Genomic DNA, 23,496 nt, shown 5'->3' on the forward strand with positions numbered 1-23,496 from the left:
GAATATAATTTTTTAATTTGTTTTTAACTTTTGTATTTTTGTTTTTAATCACCCTGTAAACCGCCCTGAGTCCTTCGGGAAAGGGCGGTATATAAATGTAATAAAATAAAATAAAATAAAATAAAATAAAATAAAATAAAATAAATAAATAAATAAATAAATAAATAAGAAAGTCTTATGAAATTTGCTGCCTTTATTTTCTATGCCAGAATAGAACTGTTGTCCTGGAATTAACCTCAAGCTTTATTTTCATTTTTCCAATGGCAAACATCTAAATATTCCTAATATACATATATTCTCATGTATAAGCCCACCTGTCAAGCATAAAGGATCATGACATTACGTGAATTTGCAGCTAAGATTTGTTGCTCAAGCCTATACACAAGAATCTAGTCAACTAAAGTTCAGTACTAAATTGGCACCAGATTAAGAGTAAATGGAACTCAGAAGGGGTTGATCTTAGACTATTTGTGGGAACGTAATGACTGAAGGCTGATGACTCGCTTAACTCTGCTTCCCAGCTCTGCTTGCTGCTCTTCTGCATCAGCAATGGATAAGGCAACCAGCAAATTTTTAACCCAAATCCCATGAAAAATGCACCACCTGTGGATAAGCCAACCCACATTTTTCATGGTACTGAGGTTAAAAATGTGAGAGTCTGCTTGTCTTCAGATGGGTTTATATGAAGTATGAGGGGTGCGATGGCTCAGCGGTTAAAAGATGCTGAGCTTGTCAGTGTGAAAGCTGACAGCCCACGTTTGAGACCTGAGTGCTGCACAACAGGGTGAGCTCCCATTCCTTGTCCCAGCTCCTGCCAACCTAGTAGTTTGAAAGCATGCAAATGCAAGTAGATTAACAGGTACCACTTCGGTGGGAAGGTAATAGCGTTCCGTATGCCTTTGGCATTCAGCCATGCTCACATGATCAAGGAAAATATCTGTGGACAACAGTGGCTCCCTTGGCCAAGAAACCGAGATGAGTACCATGCCCTAGAGCAGGGGTAGACAACCTTGGCTCTTTTATGACTGGTGGACTTCAACTCCCAGAATTCCTGAGCCAGCCATGCTGAGAGGAAAGGGCAAGGTTTCCATGCTTAGCCATGCTGGCTCATGAATTCTGGGAGTTGAAGTCCACAAGTCATAAAAGAGGCAAGGTTGCCTGCCCCTGCCCTAGAGTCAGACACGACTGGAAGGGAAACCTTTACCTTATGTACAATAAATATGGGTAGTTTACAAAAGTCTTACCATATACTGTGAATAAGCCGAATCTGACTTTTGGGATGCATTTCAGCACCTAAAATTCTTGTCTTATCGATGAATCTATACAGTACCAAAAGATAAAGCACAAAAAAACCACTGGGTAAATACAGTGAATAATGTAAAGATATTTTTTTAATGCCCTGATCTATCCTGGAATTTAGGAAAGCATCTTTATGTTGAGGGCCAGTTTTAAAACTGGCTCTCAGTGGGAAGATGCCTTGTTTAAATTGCTGGCAAACTATAGGTATTCTTTTTTTAAAAAAAAAGAAATATATTGCTACTGGTTTCATACATCTTCTAATCAGATTTCAACGTCTGGATTTTCTTTTTTTATTCCTAACCACATAATTGTTAGCAGATTCATGCTGAGGTTATATTGCAGAAATTTTTCTGTAAACGTCACGTTTTTCAGTCATTAAATGTAATGCATAAATGAACAAATATGTTTTTTATTTCTGTCAAACTATATTTACAGCAGTAAATTTCAGTTGTTTTATTAGATTAAAATATAACAACCAACCACGAAGAATGCAAGGTGTACATTAGCTTTAACTAAGTTAATGATTTCAAGACAATGGGAAGTACTTTGAATGGCACTGCTATCTTATTAGATGGAAACAAACTTAACACAATATATTGTTTCATTTAAATGTAACATATATTCACCATTGTTGATAAAATATGACTTAATTATAAAGATTCACTTGTTCCTTGTACAAAAGGGAGTGACTGCTATTCAGAGTCCACCAACAGCTGGTTTCATGGTCACAATTATTTTATTCATTCGTTTTTAGCAGCCTCTGCAGAATGATGAAAAAGAGAAAATGGCGTCAGCACTGCTCTTTTACACTTTCCTCTTTAATGAGCAGGCCTGTCTGGCCACATCATTTTAACTTTAAGACCCGCTGCAAGAAATGGTTTGCCTAGCTATTCCGCCATGGACCATATGTCATAGAAATATCCACATTAGTTATAAAAATTAATGGAGCTTTACAATTCAGAAGGCAGTACAGTTGTTCAGTGTAATAAGAAGGCAGAATTTAACCCAATGTGGTTATTTGTTAAAGGGATTAAACAATTAACTCCATATGTGTCATTGATCCAACTATGTGTATAATTTTCTTGATTAATTCTCCTTAGCTCTTCAGAATGATACCCAAGGAAAATAAATAGTGGTACCTGTTAGGTCAGGGCTTTTCAACTTTTTCACCCATTGCACCACTTTTAGGATATGGCAACATCCGAGTACCACCAGTCGCCTAGCAAGGTGTCAAAAACTTGATGACCAAAAAAAAAGGAAAAAAGTGATGAAGTACAGGTAGTCCTCGACTTACAACAGTTTGCTTAGTGACTGTTCGAAGTTACAATGGCACTGAAAAAAGTGCCCCCCCCAAGCCACAGCTGAGCAAGACACCTGCCCGCCCAGTGGCGCTTTTCCTCCTGTCCAAGGTTTTCATTGTTGTGAGCATTTCTGTTGAGGATTAGCAGTGGGTTTGGGGTAGGGGATGTTTGGTGATTGCAGCAGGTTTTGGTCACTTCACATGACCCTGGGACACTGTGACCATCATAAATATGAATCAGTTGCCAAGCATCTGAATGTAAATCACAAGACCCTGGAGATGCTGCAACATTCCAGCTGATCGGCGCTTCAGGATCATTGCCGAGCTCCAGCTGGATCCTGGCGCTTCCACTGAGCCCTGACAGCCCTGCAGCTCCAACCGTCTCTCACTCAGGCTTGTGCAGTGCTGCCACCGGTTCAGCTCATTCCCCTCCCCCGCTACCACTTTTTTAGGATGGTTGCGTACCACCTGCCAGGTTTGAATGTATCGCAGGTGGTACCCGTACCTCTGGTTGAAAAGCCCTGTGTTAGGGTAACATTATTCTGATAATGAAGAATTATTATTTTTTAAATGTCAAATGGGAAATCCTGGGTATATTTGAAGCAATTCAATTTTAACTTTACTTTCTGAGAGGAAAGAATTCAGAAATAGGGCACTAGAATGTTGATTTCATGTGGAATTAATGTGGATGTTATGGTCATTTACAAGTTTCTAACTGTATTTCTTACTCTTGGGCCAACCTAAAACAGCCTGATTCTTTTTTCTTTCTCTTGTTTTGCAGGCAAACATTTAAACTTAAAATAAAAGGTGTAGTGATATTTGAATTCCTTTTCTTGCTCAAATATCTACATGCCCATGGAGCCCAGCTTTCCATTCCAATTAATACTTTAACAACAAATATTAAATAAAAAATCAGATGCCTTCTACCATTTTTAGCTGAAAGTACATGATATATCAGACATTCTGCGCTGCACTTTTCATGGGATCTATAAGTCTGCATTTAAATCTCAAAAAGACCACAATTGCCTTGCAAGATCTGATTTTTCTGAATCAAGTCACTTCATATCTATGATACTTGTGATAATAGAAGTGGGTTTTATAAGGTGCTGTTCCCCACCTTAGCATTACACTGTAAATTGGCAAAGGACCATTGATGAAAGCCCTTGATTCAGGGTGATTTGATCACCATCATCTTAATTGACAACACAAAATTGCTGTACTTGCTGAGAAAACTATAAGCCAAAAAAAAAAGCAATTGCTTAGTTACCTAGTAAGCACAATCACTCAGTTAACCTAAAGGGTTTACTGTGTGGAAGAATCTTGGCAAAGTAAGATATAACTAAGTTAGCAATATTAGCTCATTTTGGTCATGATTTGGCTTTCTGGCTAACATTTCTTTCGATTTTAGTGATTCTTTTCTCTGTCCTGTTCCCAATATTCTTGCTAAAACTTATATTCTTGTTAAAATGCTTGGGAGTAGAGTTTCTTCCTTTGCTGAAAGCTTCAAGAAAACATAAGTCAGCAAAAACTCCGAAATAGCTACTGATTTACCTGGGAAAAATAATGTAACTTCTTAATAAGTCCTAAGGGAAGCATGTGATCCAAATAAGGCTTTTCTCTCTGAGGTAGCTCTACATATGTGCTATACGTACTAAATATTGATAATTTATTTTTATTTTATTTTTAGACATCACGCTCCTCAAAAAAGGTCCATAATTTTGGAAAGAGGTCAAATTCAATAAAAAGAAATCCTAATGCTCCTGTCGTTAGGCGAGGCTGGCTGTATAAACAGGTATTGTCTATCTGGAGGGGGAGGGGTTGGAGGGGGGTGTTACATAACAGTCACCTGAAATGTAGCATTGCAATTATGAGATAGGAAAAGTCCAGACTCCCAGCTTTGTTCTACATTATATGAGGAAGGTAATCTGCTAATGGTATCTGCTGGAGAAGCCACAAACTTGCAGATGTGTGATTTTGCTTTCTGTTATTTTTGCCAGAAGGAAATTGGAAAACTATACTAGCTGGTGAAGCATAACTACTGCAAAATGACAGTGCGTTAGATAAAACTTTGCTCAATTATTTGGATTTGATTTATTCCCCCAAATAGGGCCACATCTGTTAGAGATTCTGTTTGTGTTGTACAATGTTATATTGTAAACCTTTCTCAAAAGCAGAAGCAATATAAATCATTTTGGGTTTAATTCACCTTTGCAGTTCTACCATACAAAAAACTGTAGCACTTCCATTTTTTGCCTTTTACTTTGTATGCATGCAGAAAAGATGTAATTCATATCCCAAAGTGAGTACTGAAGTTTGAGCTAAAGTAATTTATTAGTACCGTATATCTTATTTACTTAATTTGGCTTATGTAATCCAGATATTTAGCATATTAGATAACCTTTATTGTCATTTTTTTCCTGTGGACACAACGGCACACATTAAAAATGAAATTTAGTTGCTTGCTCTCACATGTTAATTACTTACATAACACACATTTAAAACATACTATATACAACATATGTATAGACCTACACCCTTACATATAAGTAACATATAAATATTAATACTGTAATCTGTAATATTTATATTGTAATCCAGATATTTAGCATATTTATTTACTAATTTACTAATAAATATGTCTCTGGGCCAAGAGTAGTATTTCATAAGCTTTTACTTTACTTGTGACAAGGTTTTGCTGCTGTGGCAATTGCCACTCTTAAAATTCAATGTGGAATAAGTTGAACCTTAGCCAGCCACAAGAGATTATGTCACTGTCAAAGTCACCTTGCTGACTGGGTAGACTTCAACTCCCAGATTTAACCAGCCAGCTTTGTTGTTGTTTTCTTGTTTTCATATATCATCTACCATTCTTTCTGTGCCATTGGAGTCTTTATTTCTCAGAAGTTCTAAAGTGTTTAGCATTGTCCTGTTTCACTCTAGGTACTGAGACCCATTCTCTTAAGCTTAAAAGTGGAAGATTCAAAGATTCAAAGATAAATTGCTCTTGCTGCTGATACGAATGGTGTTCTTACAGAGACAAAGATTGACTCCTTCAGAATCTAGTTACATTGATATGTTGGCCCCTGGGAGTTTAAACCTCATGTCCTTTATACTGTATTGAGTGTTTGCTGTCCATTTCATGTCCCCTAATATTGAAGGCACCTACTTTATGTTTGGAAAACAATCTTTTCTAGTCTTGGACTGTTCACTTCCATTCTTCAGCCATCAGAGAGGTTCTCAATCTGAGCATAGGTTTACAACTCAATGAAATGGGGTGTGTGTCAGGATGACAGGATGAAAACGACACCCTTCACCTGTAACTCTAGATATCTAGATGACAAGTAGTGATTATTGGGATACAAAGAAAAGGTAGATAGGGGGGGGATGTTATCATGTCTTTTCTCATAACAATTTCCCAAACACATTTGAAAACGTGTGTTCAGAAGTAGAGCTTTATGACTCAGGAAGAAGGCATGTTTAGTTGAGCATATACATAGAATGAAGGCTATTGCTAAGCACATTGGTTTGTGATTAAATTGTAAGCCACCCTGAGTCTTCGGAGAAGGGCGGGATATAAATGGGATTAAAATAAAAAATAAATAAATTGTTTGCACACAAGTCAGAAAGGTGAGTTGGGAACATTTCCAGGGTATAAAGTTAATATTATTGGTTTCCTTGGCAACTCTTATACATACATCTTTTGATTCAGGACTCAGATATCAAGCAGTGTGGGATTTTATTTGCGATGATAAACATTTAATGGTTTAATTGCACCAATATGTAATAACCCAGGATATTCCAGAATTATAGAAAGATTCTGATTTTGGTAATGTGCTAAAGCTCTTGCACTTCCCATCTCTTAGGATTCTGTATTTCATTATCTACAGGATAGTACCGGCATGAAGCTCTGGAAGAAGCGATGGTTTGTTCTTTCTGATCTCTGTCTCTTCTACTATCGAGGTAAGTCTTTTTAATGGTTCTAAGCAAAGGGGTTAAGCTGTATTTACAAAATATATTATGTTATCTTTAAAAAAAAAAGATGACGACTTTGGAACAAGTAATGGTCATTCTGCCCTTCTGTTGATATAAAAATAAAAGTGCTGATTTGAGCAGTACCCTTAATTTGTTCCATGGGAAATTAATGGTCACAGTTCTAACCTTGCGCTATCTGGGTCAGAACAAACTCTGTCTTTTTGTCTTGTGTGTCCCCTGACCTATATCACAAGCTGTGTTATTGTTGCTCTGTAAATGCAATATCAGAAGCAGCAGTAAACATTGGTAAGCTCACAATCTTCGTAATAAATAGATCAAGTACTTCTGTTCTGTACTCCTGATTTTAAATATTCTGCTGTTGTTTCTTTCTCCGATTGATCTGATATACTGCTACAGGTTCTTCATGAATACAAATTTTGCACTTGTGCTGCAGTTTATTCAGAATAATCTAGAGCAGTGTTTCTCAGCCTCAGCAATTTTAAGAAGTATGGACTTTAAGCTCCCAGAATTCTCCAGCCAGCATGGGAATTTAGAAGTTGAAGTCCACACATCCTAAAATTGCTGAGGTTGAGAAGCGCTCATTTAGAATTTAGGATGTTTGAGGGAAGCCACCATACAACTTTTGAAAAGTGGGGTACTCTCACTGTTCCTTTTAATTGTTTCATGACAGCCATAGCAGTAGTATACATATTCATCTTATGGATCTCTTTTCTTGAGTAGGCTTGTTCGTTGTGGTTTAAACAGTATAAAGAAGGGCTATCCAAACTTGGCAACTTTAAGGCTTGTAGACTTCAACTCCCAGAATTCCTCACACCCTTAGTATAACCCACTTTGTCCTAATTATGAAAACCAAAATTGTAGCATATGCTTCTTAACATCCCATGGGCCCTTCTGATGCTTAAGTTTCCCGATCTTTCCTTTTTTTTTTTTTTTTTGCTGATAGATTAAAAAATTTTTTGGCACAAAATAGCAAACTGATTAAGAAGAACCTGGAAAATATGATGTAGAGGAATGAAAATCTTTCTTCAACTGCTTTCAGCTGCAAGGGAGATTTACTAAAAGCCAATAAAAGAGTTTATAAAGGGTCATATGTGAATTACTTTGAAGTTTTGACTTTGGAGTTTTGAAGCATCAAATCATTCTGTGTTGTTTCAGGCTTAATCTTAGTATCCTCAGGTAGGTAGCAGTTATTGCATTTGGATAATCCCAGGCTTAACTGAGCCAAAAGGAGCCTATTCCTTCACTGAAACACTTCAGTGCAATTCAGAGATTTTTGTATGCAATAGAGAATTCCTCTATGACTGATGCTGCAAATTTTTACACTTTTTGTCTTCAGGAAAGTAACCATTATTTTTTTTATTTTAATTCCATTTATATCCTGCCCTTCTCCGAAGACTCAGGGCAGCTTACAAGCTTAGCAGTAGCCTTCATTCTATGTATATGCCTGCTTATTAGGGCTTTCACACACACCCCCAAGCGGCATTATTACAAAGTCAGCTTAATTGCCCCCAACAGTCTGGGTCCTCATTTTACCTACCTCGGAAGGATGGAAGGCTGAGTCAACCTTGAGCCTGGTGGGATGCGAACCTGCACTAATTGCAGGCAGCTGGGACGCTGGGAATTATAAGTTGCTGAAAGTGCAGTGTTCTGTTAGAACGGGTCTTCAAACTTGGCCCTTTTATGACTTGTGGACTTCAATTCCCAGAATTCTTCAGCCAGGCACACTGGCTGAGGAATTCTGGGAGTTGAAGTCCACAAGTCATAAAAGGGCCAAGTTTGAAGACCCCCGTATTACTATATCTGAGCTATTTCTTTTGCTTAAAATATTGTCATTTTGGGGGATTTGAATGTGACCTTCTTTGTAGCCACTTCTGTCCTTAAAACCTGCATGGTTCAAATCCTGCTAGGCCTGGGTGATTTTTTTTGATGTCACGTTGGTACTGATTCTTTAAATTGATGGTTTCCTATCCAAGCAAGATTAATGCTGAGTTCACTTAGTTCCGAATTAAAAGGGATGGCATCACAAGACAAACAGATACAGGATAGTTTTCATTCTGATGCTCAAACCTTTTTATCACATTTTTCATATATAATACTGAAGCACCTGTTTGATCAGAGCTACGAAAGTATCTGTATCTGTATAATAAAACTGAAACTAAAAACTGGCAGGTTCAGATAATGGTGAAGAAAAGACAATTGGAACATAAACATCTTCAAGATGAGTTAAAGATCATCCAGGAGATTTTGGTCTGTGATAAAAGTAAATGTCCATTGACCAAATGTTAAAGTGAAAGAATTAATATTCAGCTCTGGGAGACTGCAATAGAATGCAAACCAAGGTTTCCCAGCAGAAATATGGCAATAATTTTAAACTGAGCTAATTCCTTTCACTTTAAAGGATTACAGAAGAACCACATTGCTCATGTTATGATCCTGTTTAGAAATGCAGAGCTGTTATGTTCAGAAAGATTATAGACTGTGGGAAAAGCCAACCCATTCTGAGTAACAATTAGGCCCGCTGCAGTATTGTAATTTAATACATGGAGACTTTGGTTGAGCTAAAATTGTACTGTAATTAGGGAGATGGCTGTCAGTGGGAAAGGAAAGTCAGTTCATCCATTTCTGTCAAGGTCCAGAGACCAGGATCTGACAGTAAATCTCAATCCACTGTCTTTGCAAAGTTTTACTAATCTGCTAGTCTTGTATTCAGCTGAACTCTCAGGCACGCACATGACACGAATAGATTAGAATATTTATTACAAACTAAAATAAAAGCCTTGCTTAACAGTTGATTGCTCTATGTGTAAGGGTGCAGTTCCCTTTTATACCCAAATCATGGTTTCTCTTTCCCATCTTTTTCCACACAACTCCATCTTCCACAGCAGCCATTATATCTTTTTTGAAAGCATCCTATTGCAGGGGTCTTCAAACTTGGCCCTTTTATGACTTGTGGACTTCAATTCCCAGAATTCCTTAGCCAGGCACTTGTGGACTTCAACTCCCAGAATTCCTCAGCCAGGCACGCTGGCTGAGGAATTCTGGGAATTGAAGTCCACAAGTCATAAAAGGGCCAAGTATGAAGACCCCTGTCTTATTATATCCATCTGCATTACTAATCTTAAGCAGGTTTAAAAGTTCTGAATATCTTTAATGCTAATTATTTGAGTATTTCCATTTTGTTTATTGGTTTTAGCCTCAACATTACATTTATATGTTAACTTGCTAAGACCATAAATAGTCCACTTATATACCCACGGTAAAAGAATTGAAGGAGGTTGTGTTAATAACCAGGTATTCTAACGTTCACTTGCAAATACTGTATTACCATAGTGGAAGGAGGAATAGAAGAATTAAAAGAGAAATTGTGCACTACAAAAATCAGTTTCTGCAACACTCGGAATGATTGGCTGGGTTGTTTCAGAATCAGAATGTTCCATGAACGTTCTGCATACCCTTTATTTTTTTATTCTGGTTTTACTTTTATTGTAAATTGCTGTAAGATTCAGTAGCTGGTAGTATAAAATGCAATAATAAAAATAAAAGCAATAATTAATGCATATTATAGGCCAGAATGAGGGGTTTTTTTTTCCTATCCCAAGAAATGCAGTGAAAATAACTTGTAGATAAAACATACAACTGTTCTAAGCAACCTTTGTTACAATGGTATAGGAAACACAAATGTTTATAACCATTCTTGCAACTTTAATGTTATGTTTCCGTAAATACGTTAAGAATATGCGAAGTTCAGATTCAATAAATCTCCTTTTTATCCTGAAGTTTCAAGGTTTTTGCTCAACTCAGTAGTAGTTTATCATTGTGGCAATGTTTTTGGTTCCTGTTTTTCTTGCATTTGCTGAAGGATAAAAGAGCAAATTCGACTTTGCTGCAGACAATAGAGCATCCTAATTGAATAAATATTTGTGCCGAAGGCCTGAGATAAGAGAACCATCATTGTTTGTTTCTTAAACCTTTTCATATTCTGTGTACAAATAAAAATGCATGTAGGAGGCAAAGAAATTCATAGATGAAAGAAACTCCTATAGAGATGCTCTTTTTAATAAGATGGTGATAATGCAAACAATTTCAGAATAGATATGGTTATCCTTAATAACCACTGTAATTTACATATAATTAGAAATAAATTAGACATTTAACTGGAATAGAGTAGATTGTTTTGAAACAGCATACAATTAAACAGGTGTTCCCATTTCCTCAGCTGGAGTATAGTGACTTACCATCAATCTTACTATCACTTTTGGAGCCAGGAAAGCAAGGTGTCCTGTAGTAGTGGCCACTGCATTGGACAATTTTCAAGCTAAGTGATCCAATTCAGAAGGTGGAGGATTTCCAGGCCTTCATGGGGATAGAGCAGTGGTGGCAAACCTATGGCACGCGTGCCAGAGGCAGCACTCAGAGCCCTCTCTGTGGGCACGTGCGCTGTTGCCCCAGCCTCACCTCCCCCCACAGCCCCCTTCTCACCAGCAGCTCCCCCGGAGGAGAGTTGCCCCCGGGCACGGCCCACAGAGAGCAGCGCAGCCAAAGACATGGCAGCCGGGCAGCAGGAACAAGACTCCACCCTCACACCCCATTACGCGCAGAAGATGCTGTGTGGAGGGTTTGGCTGCCATGGCACTGCTGGGCCACCATGGCGATCTGCGGTGGGCTATAGAGGCAGTGGTTGGCCCTGCGGGTGGGCGGGGCAGGGGCAGCGTGGTGGGCAGGGGGAGTTGGGCACTCGGTCTCTAGAAGGTTCGCCATCACTGGGATAGAGAATTTCAAAGTGGTGCTTATTTTTAGCAGAAGGAGAAAGTATTCATAGCAGGGAGTGTATGATAATGTTAGAAAATAGATAAGTTTTTTTCCCATATTGTATATTAGAGACTGAGGATCAGAAAGCACCCTGAACTGAAATTTGAATTAAGACTTTCAAAGCTCTTGTTTTATACTCACTGAGGCAGGTGTGCTGCTTCCAGCTAGCAAAATCTTAATTAAATGCAAACCATGATGAGGCATTTGTTTTATCTTGGTTGATATAAGAATTAAACACTGTTTTTAAGTTGTGTAGACTGCCACAATGTTCAGTTATCTTGGTTGTCTTGTGGGCATCATAAAGATTTGTGGGGAGTTCCATACAGAAGCCACACATGCAAATCCCACTCACAGTCTGGCATGAGGCCTGTCGTTCGGTGTTCAGTGATGTAAATTCATTTGGCACATAAAGTGGGAGTTAACATATTCCATCCACAGACAAATGTGTTTATTTTGCAGTGTGGTGCTTAAGACGTTGGCCATCCTCAGCCATGGAAGCTCATTGAATGACTTTACTCTTCTATCTCTCTCTCATCCCAACTCGCCTTATAGCATGGATGTTGTAGGGAAGAATAGGAGAAGGGAATCCTATGTCCCCAGTCTTGAGCTCCTAAGATGCGCCCCAATATTTATCATTGCATCATATTGATTCTCTTGATTCTCGGGAATCACGTGTACCCTTTAACAATGCAAACATAATTTCAGATGACTACTTTCATTTATTGCCTGCGTTCAAATGTAATAGAACTGCTGTGAAAAAAGGAAACAAATTAGAGAAAAATTGAGCAAGACAATTTGTGGATGGATGGAGGAAAGGATGATGGGTGGGTGGGTGGGACGGATAGACAGACAGACAGACAGACAATATTCCAGCATAGTATTGTTTCTCTAGATCGGGGGGAACTCAGCCCCCAGTCCGAGGACCAGCACCGGTCCGCGGCATGCCAGAAACCGGGTTGCGCAAACAAGCGAAGCAGGAAGATGCAGGCAGAATGCGAAACCACCACGCGCTCGTCAGTCCATGGAAAAACCTCTCTCCACAGAACCAGTCCCCGGTCCCCAAAGGTTTGGGGGCCGCTGCTCTAGTTTATTCAGTGCTTGTTCCTTCATGAGTACTAACACACTGAAATATCTACATATATTCTTTGCATCCAAAGGGGTGTTTAATTAAAACTGACTTGTGCTTTTTTTTTAAAATTCCAGAATATTTATGTTGTGGCATTAATAACCTTCTTTGAAGCCTGCCTGTTTCTTTTGAGAGAAAAAAACACAGCATTATTTTATTTCAGAGCTGCATTAAAAACAGCCATAGGATACCTTCCCTGAGTGCTCAACAACGTGGAGATATATGCTTTGTTTGGGGCCAGGCAGACACAGATTGAAAAGCAGTTGCAGAATTCAGTCTAGTCTTTAGCAGGAATATGAACTGGCAGGAGCAGGATGGTCTTTATATACCCGAGAGTAAAGCTTTGCTATGCTTTGGATTCAGTTGAGAAAAAATGTGTTGGAACACACAGAATGCCAATGCAGCTGTGGTATTAATTAATAATTAATTAAAATAATTAATGTATTAAAGCTACTGCGCCTGGATCCAGGATTGGGCTGCTACAATGGAAGTCTCTTATTCTTTTGTGTTAATGAGTTGCAGACAAATGCTTTATTCCCATAAATTCCAAGGATGCCTTCCAAACTGTACATGAAACACTGCATAGCTGAATTACAGAGTCCTCTCTACTCAAGAGTCATCCCTTACCTTAACACTGTCTTTAAAATAACAGGCCTTTAATTCAGGTCTTTTGTTTAATCTTCCCTATCCATTCAGTCAAATAATAACCTTGATGGTTGGGGGAAAATATTTATGACGACCTGTCAAAAGAATCAGTCAGTGGCTCTGAGATGATCTCTGTTGGGACGGAGGGAAGGAAGGAGGTAACAGGACACATACTGTAGAGGTGGCTGGCGACCTAGGGTTTGCAGTTGGGTTTCTAGCTGATTATTCTTTTTCACTGCTGGAAGAAATGGCATAGTTTAATGGAGATTTATAGCCCCAGGAGTCCTTTCAAATTGTTTTCCTATTCACATTCCGTAGAACAGGGGTGTCAAACTGGCGGCCTGAGGTCCAGATGCGTCACTACATATGCAAGCCACGCCCACCCCAGCTTCACAAAGGCAAAAAACATCATGATACATCATCTGACGCAATCAAGTTTGACACCTGTGCTGTAGAATCCGAGGGTAGAGTTAAAAGAGGGATCAGTCTAGAATCCCTGCATAGTCACAAGTGAACTAAGTCCAACCTCCCTTGAATTCCTTATCCAATTCCAAGGAGATGCAGTTGAGAATATTCTTGTACATTGGCATGAATAGCAATAAATCGGTTTAATTGGACCTTCATGTGTGGACCTATCTTTTGCACCTGACACATTCTTTCTCCAGTAACTTCTTTAGCCTCAATCATCCTCGTTCTGTGTACCCATGCCTACACAAACACACACATTCGTCTCTAGAAGATAAGCGGAGAGCCGGACAGAGTTAGCTGTTTATCAGATTCTACTCTAAAAGCATCATTACTTGTCATCTCTAAGAATCTGTTGTGAAAACAGATGGTGGTTACAAAAGGAAAAGAACAAGTGAAATTGCTAAATATAAAAGATTCAGGTTCCAAAAGCTGTAGGGAAGATGTATGTGCATTTTTTTTCTTACACTGCATGATAATTTCCTTCTTTTCTCAATTATTTTTCTACATTTTCTAGATGAAAAAGAAGAAGGAATATTAGGGAGTATTCTTCTTCCAAGCTTTCAGATAGCCATGCTTTCTTCTGAAGATCATATCAACCGCAAATATGCATTTAAGGTGAGAATATCCTTCAACTTCGCGTTTGTGGTGTTTTGTATCTCAGTGGAGTGTAATTGTGAACACATGAGTCACAGAAAGGGCCTCAGAACAGTTTCTGAAACAAAATGCACACAGACATTTTCTTCCTTGTTTCATTAAATCGGAATGTGTGTGTTTGCTTTCCGTTCTAACCAACTAAGGAATAATTTGATTTGATTGTAATCCTCCTGCAACTTCAGCATAAGACTTTTATAGTTTGCTCAGGAAATAAATGCATTTTATGCAAACAATTTGCTTACTCAATAAAGCACAATTAGTGGGATCTGTAACATATTAAACTGAAATTCATTTCAACCCAGCACAACATGTGAGCATTGCCTTTTTGTGTTTTTAATACCTGTCAGAGATTCTAATTAGCATTGTCTGTGCAAGCTAGTTACTTCCTCTTCCTGCTCCATATAGTTTCCTCATCCAATTTCTTTTTAATGAAGTTAGTCTTTTCCCACACCCATAACTCCTGAAGCTGTTAACCCTTGGATAAATCTCCTGTAGAGAGAAATCTTGCCAAACTAAAGCAGACTACTTGTATCATTAAGAATATACAGGCAGTCCTCAACTTAACAACCTTTTGTTTAATCACCTTTCAAAGTTACAACGGCACTGAAAAAAGTGACTTATGAACATTTTTCACACGTAATGATCGTTGCAGTATCCCTGTGATCATGTGATCAAAATTCTTGTCATCCCCTTTTGCGACCTTCTGACAAGCAAAGTCAATGGGGAAGCCAGATAACAACCAGGTTACTAACGTATCAGCTGCAGTGATTCACTGAACAACTGAGGCAAGAAAAGTTGTAAAATGGGGCAAAATTCACTTAACAAATGTCTGACTTAACAATTTTGAGGCTCAATTGTGATCGTGAGTTGAGGACTACCTGTAGTTCAGACATTCAAGTGAAAACCTGCTGTCCTTAGCATAGGTTTTACAAGGTACATTTTCTTCATTGTATGCATAATTAACTCTTTTTCTATAAAATGTCCTGACCTTTCACATTTTGTTTCCTGGACTTGAACTACTTTGAGCTGTTCTTGGCGATGAGTAAACTAAATCACGCTTCATATTTTAATGGGTGAGTATATATTTGCAACATCCTATGTTTTGTTTTGTTTTTTCCCCCGATCCCAGCTAATCCATTTCTATAATCTGCATACCAGTTTCCGGCAGAAAATATTTATTCTATAATTGATAGAAATCATTTAGAAACTCAGCAGGGGCTCTGAACAACAACAAGCCTTTCAAATTTAATACTAATGTGCTTTTCCTCAAATATAATTGCCTCAGAAGATGAGCACAATGACGAATAGTATTGTATTAGTTACAGTGGGGTGAGTTTCTAGCAGCAGCTTGCATAAATCTTGAAAGCGATAAATTACTGATTAAGGAAACCAGTAATGATCTTTGATTTTTCTTCCCATTCTCTCTTTTCCCTCTTACAGAATGTTGTCCCTTTCTCCCCACAAAATGACCGTGTCATTTCCAATCAGGCAGCTCATCCAAACATGAGGACCTATTATTTCTGCACAGATACAGGGAAGGAAATGGAGTTATGGATGAAAGCCATGATAGATGCAGCTCTTGTACAGACAGAGCCTGTGAAAAGGTAATGTAAGTTGACAGCCCCATAGAATCAGCCAGTTATGGTTCCGGCCATCATTGCATATTGTGAGGAGATGTGTTTTGTACTTAAGGTTACTGGACAAACGATGTGTCAATCTCCCAAGGCTTCTGTCTAGGTTCAGTTTTTTTTTAGGAGACTGTTGGAGAGCAACTGTCCCAGTTAGAAGGAGGACTCAAATGGGGAGTTACCATGTTTCCCCAAAAATAAGCCCCACCCCCAAAATAAGCCCCAATGAAGATCGTCAGCTAGACAGATATATTTAGTACCGTATTTCCCCAGATATAAGACCAAACTGGAAAATGAGCCCTAATACATCTTTTGGAGCAAAAATTAATATAAGACCCGGCCTTATTTTTGGGGAAACACGGTAGTTTGGGCCTTCTACATTAATACAAGAGGGCAAGGTCTGATGACCCCCCCCCTCCCCCATACCTTTGAATCTTATCTGGTCTTTCCCATGCAAGTCTGCCAGTCTGGGGAGATTCCTAGATTGTAAGCAGAGAACAATAAAGCAGCTATCCCAAAGGTGTTTTTTCAGAAGGCAACTGGACTTTATTTTTTCCTTGAAAACTTTTCACTTCTCATCACTTCTTGGATGAGAAGTGAAACATCTATAATGAAAAACCAAAGAAAGTCCAGTGGCCTTTTGAAAAAGCACCTTTGGGACAACCATGACCTGGTTGATTTGAGAATCTCCGTAGACAATAAAGTAGCTAGTCTAAACCCTACATGTCTGCGTCTGGGTCTGGATCTGGTTGTTTGTGGCTGACACAGGCATTTTTTTAGGACTTGGGAAGCAGACAAATCTATGAACAGTAAAGATACTCTGTTTGCAGCTTTCATGCTACTAAGGCTTGTTCCATTTTGTCAGTAATAGAATGAAGAATTGTAGAGGCGATAAGTGGATTTTAATGGGCTGTTGCCCTATTTTGTAGTATAGTTTTATGTAGCAATAATTCCTTGCAATACAGTGGTACAGAGCTAAGGTGACTTTTCCCTTGACAACCAAGGCTATAAATTTCATCCATAATATTGTTCTCATGGGTTTAGCAGGCAGTACATGAAAACTTATGTTGGCCTAGATTGTTCACATTCTAGCTTCTGCTTACTGAACTGCAAAGTTGCTCAGGATACATAAATAATAAATTAAAATTAGATACTGTATTCACCTCAAATAAAAGATATTTTACTATTTTTGTTATATTTAATATTTCCATGCTCCAAACAAAACAAAGCAAGTCTGCAAAACAAACTAAATGTTTAATTTACTTTGAATAGGATGTACTTTCCCTAATTGGATTTTTGGCTGTTTCTGTTAAAACACTGTATTTATTTTCTGTTGTTTACAGTTTATGATTAAGCTTGATAATGTTTTAGGAAAACATTAGTGTCCCAAGAATGAAAGCTTTTATTTAACAAAGTTATGAATTTTAGTTTTGCTTCTGAGCCCTGGGAATTGAAAACATGTCAACTGCAAAGGAGCAAAATAAAATCCCAGCCCTCTTTCCCTCTTCGTATTTACTGCCCTGATTATTTGCAATAGCTGAAATAAGTAGTGCTTTTCGGATTGGACTTGGATATTTTCATCTCCATCCTGAAAGTTGGAAAAAAAATCAAAATAATCGTATTTTAAGCTATTTTAGAGCGAAAATGGTATCTAAAGGAGAAGGAACCTGAATCCTGCCTTTTTTATTCTTATAATTTTCAAGTTGAAAATAACCATTTGGTATCTGAAAAATTGCTATTATTACTGTGGAATAAAAAGAGTTTTGCATTTTTCTTATTGAACCAGTAACTCATAATTTCTATTCTAAATCTGTCTTTTTGTATAATACAGTCTGAATACAGTGTTATAACATAGCGTATTTCTCTAGACGTCTATTGTCTTAGTGAATATCTTTAATCTACATTTTCCCAAAATTATTTTCTCGTAGTCTGTTATAAATGTTGCTACAGTGTGTGTGTGTGTGTCTGTGTGTGTGTATTTGATTTTCTTCATTTTGTTTATGAGTAGGTTCAGGTTTAATAATGATCGGAGAGGTTTATTGAGAATAAATAATGCACATTGTTTTGAATGAGCAAATTTGACATTCAGACAATGAAATAAATCCTCATTTGGCTATATTTCTGATTGTATTTCTGATATAGTTAGGTAAATTGAAATAGGTTCTTTACAAAATAAAATCTAACTTTTCCATTTAAAAAGATTTTATTTTTATATTGCAGTTATTTTCACTTTTATATTAAGAAATTATTTCATCAGTTATGGCATATAATTCTATTAGCTTATCATACAATATTGGTATAATATTCACTGTTACACTAATGATGATGAGGATGAAGAAGAAGTTGGAAGGGACCTTAGAGGTCATCTAGTCCAACCCCTTGCTCAGGCAGGAAACCCTATACCATTTCAGACAAATGGTTGTCCAATCTCTTCTTGTTTCAACCAACATTGTTTCAACCAACAATGAAAACTTGTTGTTGTTCAAAATAGCTCTATACTACAGGGGTTTTTTTATGATTATACAGTATTCGTAGCATTTCTCAGATATTGCAAAGTGTCTGAAATATATGATTAAATCAAATCAGTTAAGAGTAAAAAGAAGAGCAGGGAAGAAATTAAAATTAAGGGACATTATAAGTGAAGGTTATGGTTTTAGCCTAGGCCAGGGCTAGGCAACCTCGGCTCTTTTATGACTCATGCACTTCAACTCCCAGAATTCCTGAGTCAGCTATGCTACCCCTGGCCTAGGCTATTTGATACAGCTTGAATAAAGCAGAATAAGAGAAGCCAAACAAATAGATGATCATCATCTGTACCAGCTTCTGTTCTCAAAATAGGCTTTTCCACTCTTCATCTCTGCTTTAATTTATAGCTGTAAATTAGTTTTGGCTGAATAGTGGTCCTGCTCAGGCTGCATAAACCATCAGAATACGTTGAAGGATTTTATACAGTGACTCCATTCATTCCAAGCACTTATGAACATAATCCACCCTGTTTGTTTTACCTTCAGTGCACAGACCAAAAGCATTTAATGAAGCAATCAGTAAATAGGAAGTGCTTTTGTCTGTCCAAATTGCAAATGAAGACATTTTTCAGAGAGTTTTAGACTGATGCATTCTGTGGTAGCTCCTATTTTAGTATCTATAGTGTGAAAATGTGAAAACAAAAATTAAAGCTTATCTAGAAATGACTAGGGCACCAAATGAAAGCAAGTAACAATTCACCATTAGTGAAAGTTCCCTGGGTCCCTTCATGCTACATATTTTCAGTTAATAACAACTTAAATTAGAAGTAATGCTACCTATTCTAAAACCCAAAATATTCCAAAGATGTTTTATTTCCCCATAACTTCCTATTTATCTACAGGAAAATTTAAGGAAACATTTTCAGAAAACTAATCTCCTCATGCTCTATTTTTCCCTCCCTCTTTTTTTTTATTTTTCTGGGCCTTCACATTCCAATTTAAATTAAACAGTCGATGAAAGGCTACAAAATATAAGGATGGTGTGACTGTAAGAATCCCCATATCTCTTGATAAAGCTGGATGACTTAATAAACAATGGCATTCTTGTTGTACTACTTAAGTACTTTGTGACTTAAAACAAAGTCGTAAGTCTAGGAAAAAAGTGGTAATGAAACTAAATTGGCTGATGTATGTGATGGGCCACATTCATCACATAGGTACATGTGCCAAAAGATAACAAAAGTTAAGTTTGAGGTTCAAAAATGGAAGTGAGACTTTTAGCAGAAGGCTGAGACTGGAAAAAAGTAGCATTCAGCACTTTTTACTGTGGGGCAAAGAAGCAGGATTAAGATAGAAGAGAACTGGCCTGGTGCGCCAGTTGCGACCCTACCTGGACCGAGATGCCCTACGCACAGTCACTCATGCGCTCGTGACCTCCCGTTTAGACTACTGCAACGCTCTCTACATGGGGCTGCCCTTGAGGACCACTCGGAGGCTTCAGCTGGTGCAGAATGCAGCCGCAAGAGTTGTGATGGGGGTTTCCCGATACTCCCATGTAACACCTCTACTCTGCGAGCTGCACTGGCTCCCGGTTGCCTCCAGGTGAGATTCAAGGTGCTGGTGATGACCTATAAAGCCCTAAATGGCTTGGGTCCGGGATATCTGAGGGAACACCTGCTGCCAGCATCAAGTTCCCTTCGTCCAGTGCGCTCCCACAGGGAGGGTCTTCTCAGGGTGCCGCCAGTAAAAGATTGCCGGCGGGTAACGCCCAGGGGGAGGGCCTTCTCAGTGGGTGCGCCTGCCCTCTGGAACCAGCTGCCTGTAGAGTTGAGGACTGCCCCCGACCTCCGTTCATTCCGCCGGGACCTGAAGACCTGGCTCTTCGAGCTCTCTGGCCCAGGCTGAGAATTTTAATTTTAATTTTAATTGGGTTTTTTATTCTCTCAGGGACTATTATAATCTTTTTAATTGTTTTTAAATTTTGTATTTCTTGTTTTAATTCCCTGTAAACCGCCCTGAGTCCTTCGGGAAAGGGCGGTATACAAATCCAATTAAATAAAATAAATAAATAAAACAGCGTTTCCAGGGAATGTACAACTGTACAGAGGTAGAAGAATAAAGTACAGCAAACAGGTACTTTCATCTCACACAGTTTGAAATGTCAGTGAAGAATTTAAGAAGGATTATTAGCTTAGAAAAGGAATGAACATGGTAGCTAATCATTAGTAGGACGGAAGGAAAATGTAAATTCAATTAAGGAAAGCTGAGACTTGAGGAGCTCCTATGTGGTTTGGGCTGGAAGAAACATAAAAAGAGTAGAATAACCCTGAAGAGAAGCAAAAGGAGCCAGGATAAAAACTATATGATGGTTTCCAAGGGAAAGAAGTAAAAATGAAACAGTAGTTTGTGATGCAAAAAAACAAAAGGGGATGACCTCTGCTTTAGCCAAAGGAAAAAAAGACCTTGAAAGAACTGTTGTAATGAAGTTGTTGTTGGCTGCGAAGTCGTGTCCGACCCATCGCGACCCTATGGACAACGTTCCTCCAGGCCTTCCTGTCCTCTACCATCTTCTGGAGTCCATTTAAGCTCACGCCTACTGCTTCAGTGACTCCATCCAGCCACCTCATTCTCCGTCGTCCCCTTCTTCTCTTGCCCTCAACCTTTCCCAGCATTAGGCTCTTCTCCAGTGAGTCCTTCCTTCTCATTAGGTGGCCAAAGTATTTGAGTTTTAGCTTCAGGATCTGGCCTTCTAAAGAGCAGGCAGAGTTGATCTCCTCTAGGACTGACGGGTTTGATCACCTTGCAGTCCAAGAGACTCGCAGGAGTCTTCTCCAGCACCATAGTTCAAAGGCCTCCATTCTTTGGCGCTCAGCCTTTCTTATGGTCCAACTTTCACTGCCATACATTGCAACTGGGGAGACCATAGCCTTGACTATACGCACTTTTGTTGGCAGGGTGACGTCTCTGCTTTTTAGTGTGCTGTCTAGATTTGCCATGGCTTTCCTCCCCAGGAGCAAGCGTCTTTTAATTTCTTGGCTACAGGAGTAGAATGCACTAAAAAAAAATACCCCTCAAAAGTAAGACTGCCTGAAATGTGAAGATGAAGAGAAAAAGGTTGATGAATCCTGAATATTTTGAGAAAGAAACTTAGATTAAAGAGATTATAACTGAAAGCAGAAAGTGGGGGAGGAACTACATGATCTTTGGATTCATACCAAAATGTATGAATGTACAAAATGGGACTGGGCTGACTTTCTAAGTAGTTTCCTGAAGATGTTTTCTGAAGGTCAGCTGACGCTGCTGAATTGTGTTGATGCTGAAGCCAGGTGCCTAAAAGAAAGAGGACCGCTTGAAAAATCAGGCTGAGCCAACGGTTGTCTGAAAGGTCATAACTCAGTAGGAACTATAGACTGGAACTATAGAGCGACTCGGAAGGAAGGAAGAAAAAGTGGATGGAAGCTGAAAGAAAAGAGCCTGAATTTTAAAAAGCAGTTGACCTTTTTGCTCAGTTTTTCTTGGGTACATATGCTGACCATGCAGCTCATGCTGTTTTCTAAAAGGATACAATTATCATACACCACAGACCAAGTCAGCAAATACTTGCCGCAATTATAATTCCTAACGCCACAACTGTTTTCCAGAAGACAAATAACTAGAATTTCACCAAATATTTAAGATGTCGGTGACCAGGAGACGTTCAAAATGTATTAAGGTTCCCCTTTAATATGCTGAAACAGCTGGTCCTGGGAATTTGAACTAGTTACTTCTAAAGATTGCATTTTCTGAAGAGACATTTGGCTTTATATCAGTCAGGATTCTGAAGTCCTTGGCAGATAAAAAGAAGCCACAAAATCATACTTTTCCATCCTCAGAGGAGAATGTTGCATTGCCTTTTTATTTCGTCCCTTTATGTTGCCATTTTGAAAATGGAATTTTTTTGCCTTTAAGAAAAAATACAGAAAACCGAATTTTAGAAGGTTTACTCCCTTGAAATGTTTGACTTCTTCAACATACAGATATGTTTGATCTTCATTTCAACAATACTGATAGATAGAGGGGATATGATCTATAAGTATCACAAACCAGTTAACATTTTGCAGTCCATTGTGTAATTTAAATAAACATAAATGCAAATTTCATATGTAGAACTACTAAATACACCTGTACATTTATCACTACCTCAAATATCTAAAATTAGAATGAGGCACAGATCAGGTGACTTTTTTTTAAGAAGATTGTTAGAGTGTATTTGGTGTGTTATTTAAACTCAGACATTAGCTTTATTTGATCCTTGTTGTTCTTTGTTGATCTTTGCCTTCAAAAGGGTTATAGATACCTCTGAGTCTGGGAAGGGATTTAAACAGATCACCAAACAATTGGACAGCAATCATTCTGCTGTCTGGAAGATCAACTACAAGTGGAGAAGACAATCACCAACTTGTCCAAGCAGGCAATCCCAAAAAGTTCAACCAGGGAGCAGAAAGAAAGACATGTCTAAGAACACCAGACATGTTGAAAGACATGTCTAAGAACACCAGAATTTCATCATATGTCCTACAGGTAGCTCTCATCACTATTGTTGTCAAATTGTATGAATCTATCCTTAGAAAGGGACGCAGTAGCTCAGTGGGTTAGTACGCTGAGCTTGTCGATCAGAAGGTTGGCAGTTTGGCGGGTCGAATCCCGAGTACCGCATTACTCGTCCCAGCTTCTGCCAACCTAGCAGTTCGAAAGCACGTAAAAATGCAAGTAGAAAAATAGGGACCACTACGGTGGGAAGGTAACAGCGTTCCGTGCGCCTTTGGCGTCTAGTCATGCCGGCCACATGACCATGGAGATGTCCTCGGACAAGCGCTGGCTCTTCGGCTTTGAAACGGAGATGAGCACCGGCCCCTAGAGTCGGAAACGACCAGCACGCATGTGCGGGGGAACCTTTACCTTTACCTTATCCTTAGAAAATGGGCAAATTACATAAATCATGATAGGAGTGTCAGGAGGAAACCTTTGCTGACCCTAAAAATATCAGGTCAAGACCAACGTCTGCTCATAAAATCCTTGATGAAGACTAGGACTTCTGGAACAATGAGCTCGGGATGGACAAGGCAAGGA

The 23,496-nt window shown here is 38.6% G+C and overlaps 1 protein-coding gene across 9 annotated transcripts in view; it reads left to right on the top strand.

Moving 5' to 3' along the window:
- PLEKHA5 (pleckstrin homology domain containing A5) overlaps window positions 1–23,496 on the top strand; it is a 199,430-nt gene that overhangs the window by 107,932 nt on the left and 68,002 nt on the right. For all 9 annotated transcript variants that reach the window (XM_083365276.1, XM_083365278.1, XM_083365272.1 and 6 more), the window contains exons 6-9: window positions 4,287–4,391; window positions 6,487–6,559; window positions 14,155–14,255; window positions 15,783–15,898. In XM_083365276.1, coding sequence (XP_083221402.1) covers window positions 4,287–4,391; window positions 6,487–6,559; window positions 14,155–14,255; window positions 15,783–15,898 — 395 coding nt within the window. The remainder of the gene's footprint in view (window positions 1–4,286; window positions 4,392–6,486; window positions 6,560–14,154; window positions 14,256–15,782; window positions 15,899–23,496) is intronic.

This window comes from Vipera ursinii (genome assembly GCF_947247035.1).
Source record: "Vipera ursinii genome assembly, chromosome: 6".
NCBI classification, from domain to species: domain Eukaryota; kingdom Metazoa; phylum Chordata; class Lepidosauria; order Squamata; family Viperidae; genus Vipera; species Vipera ursinii.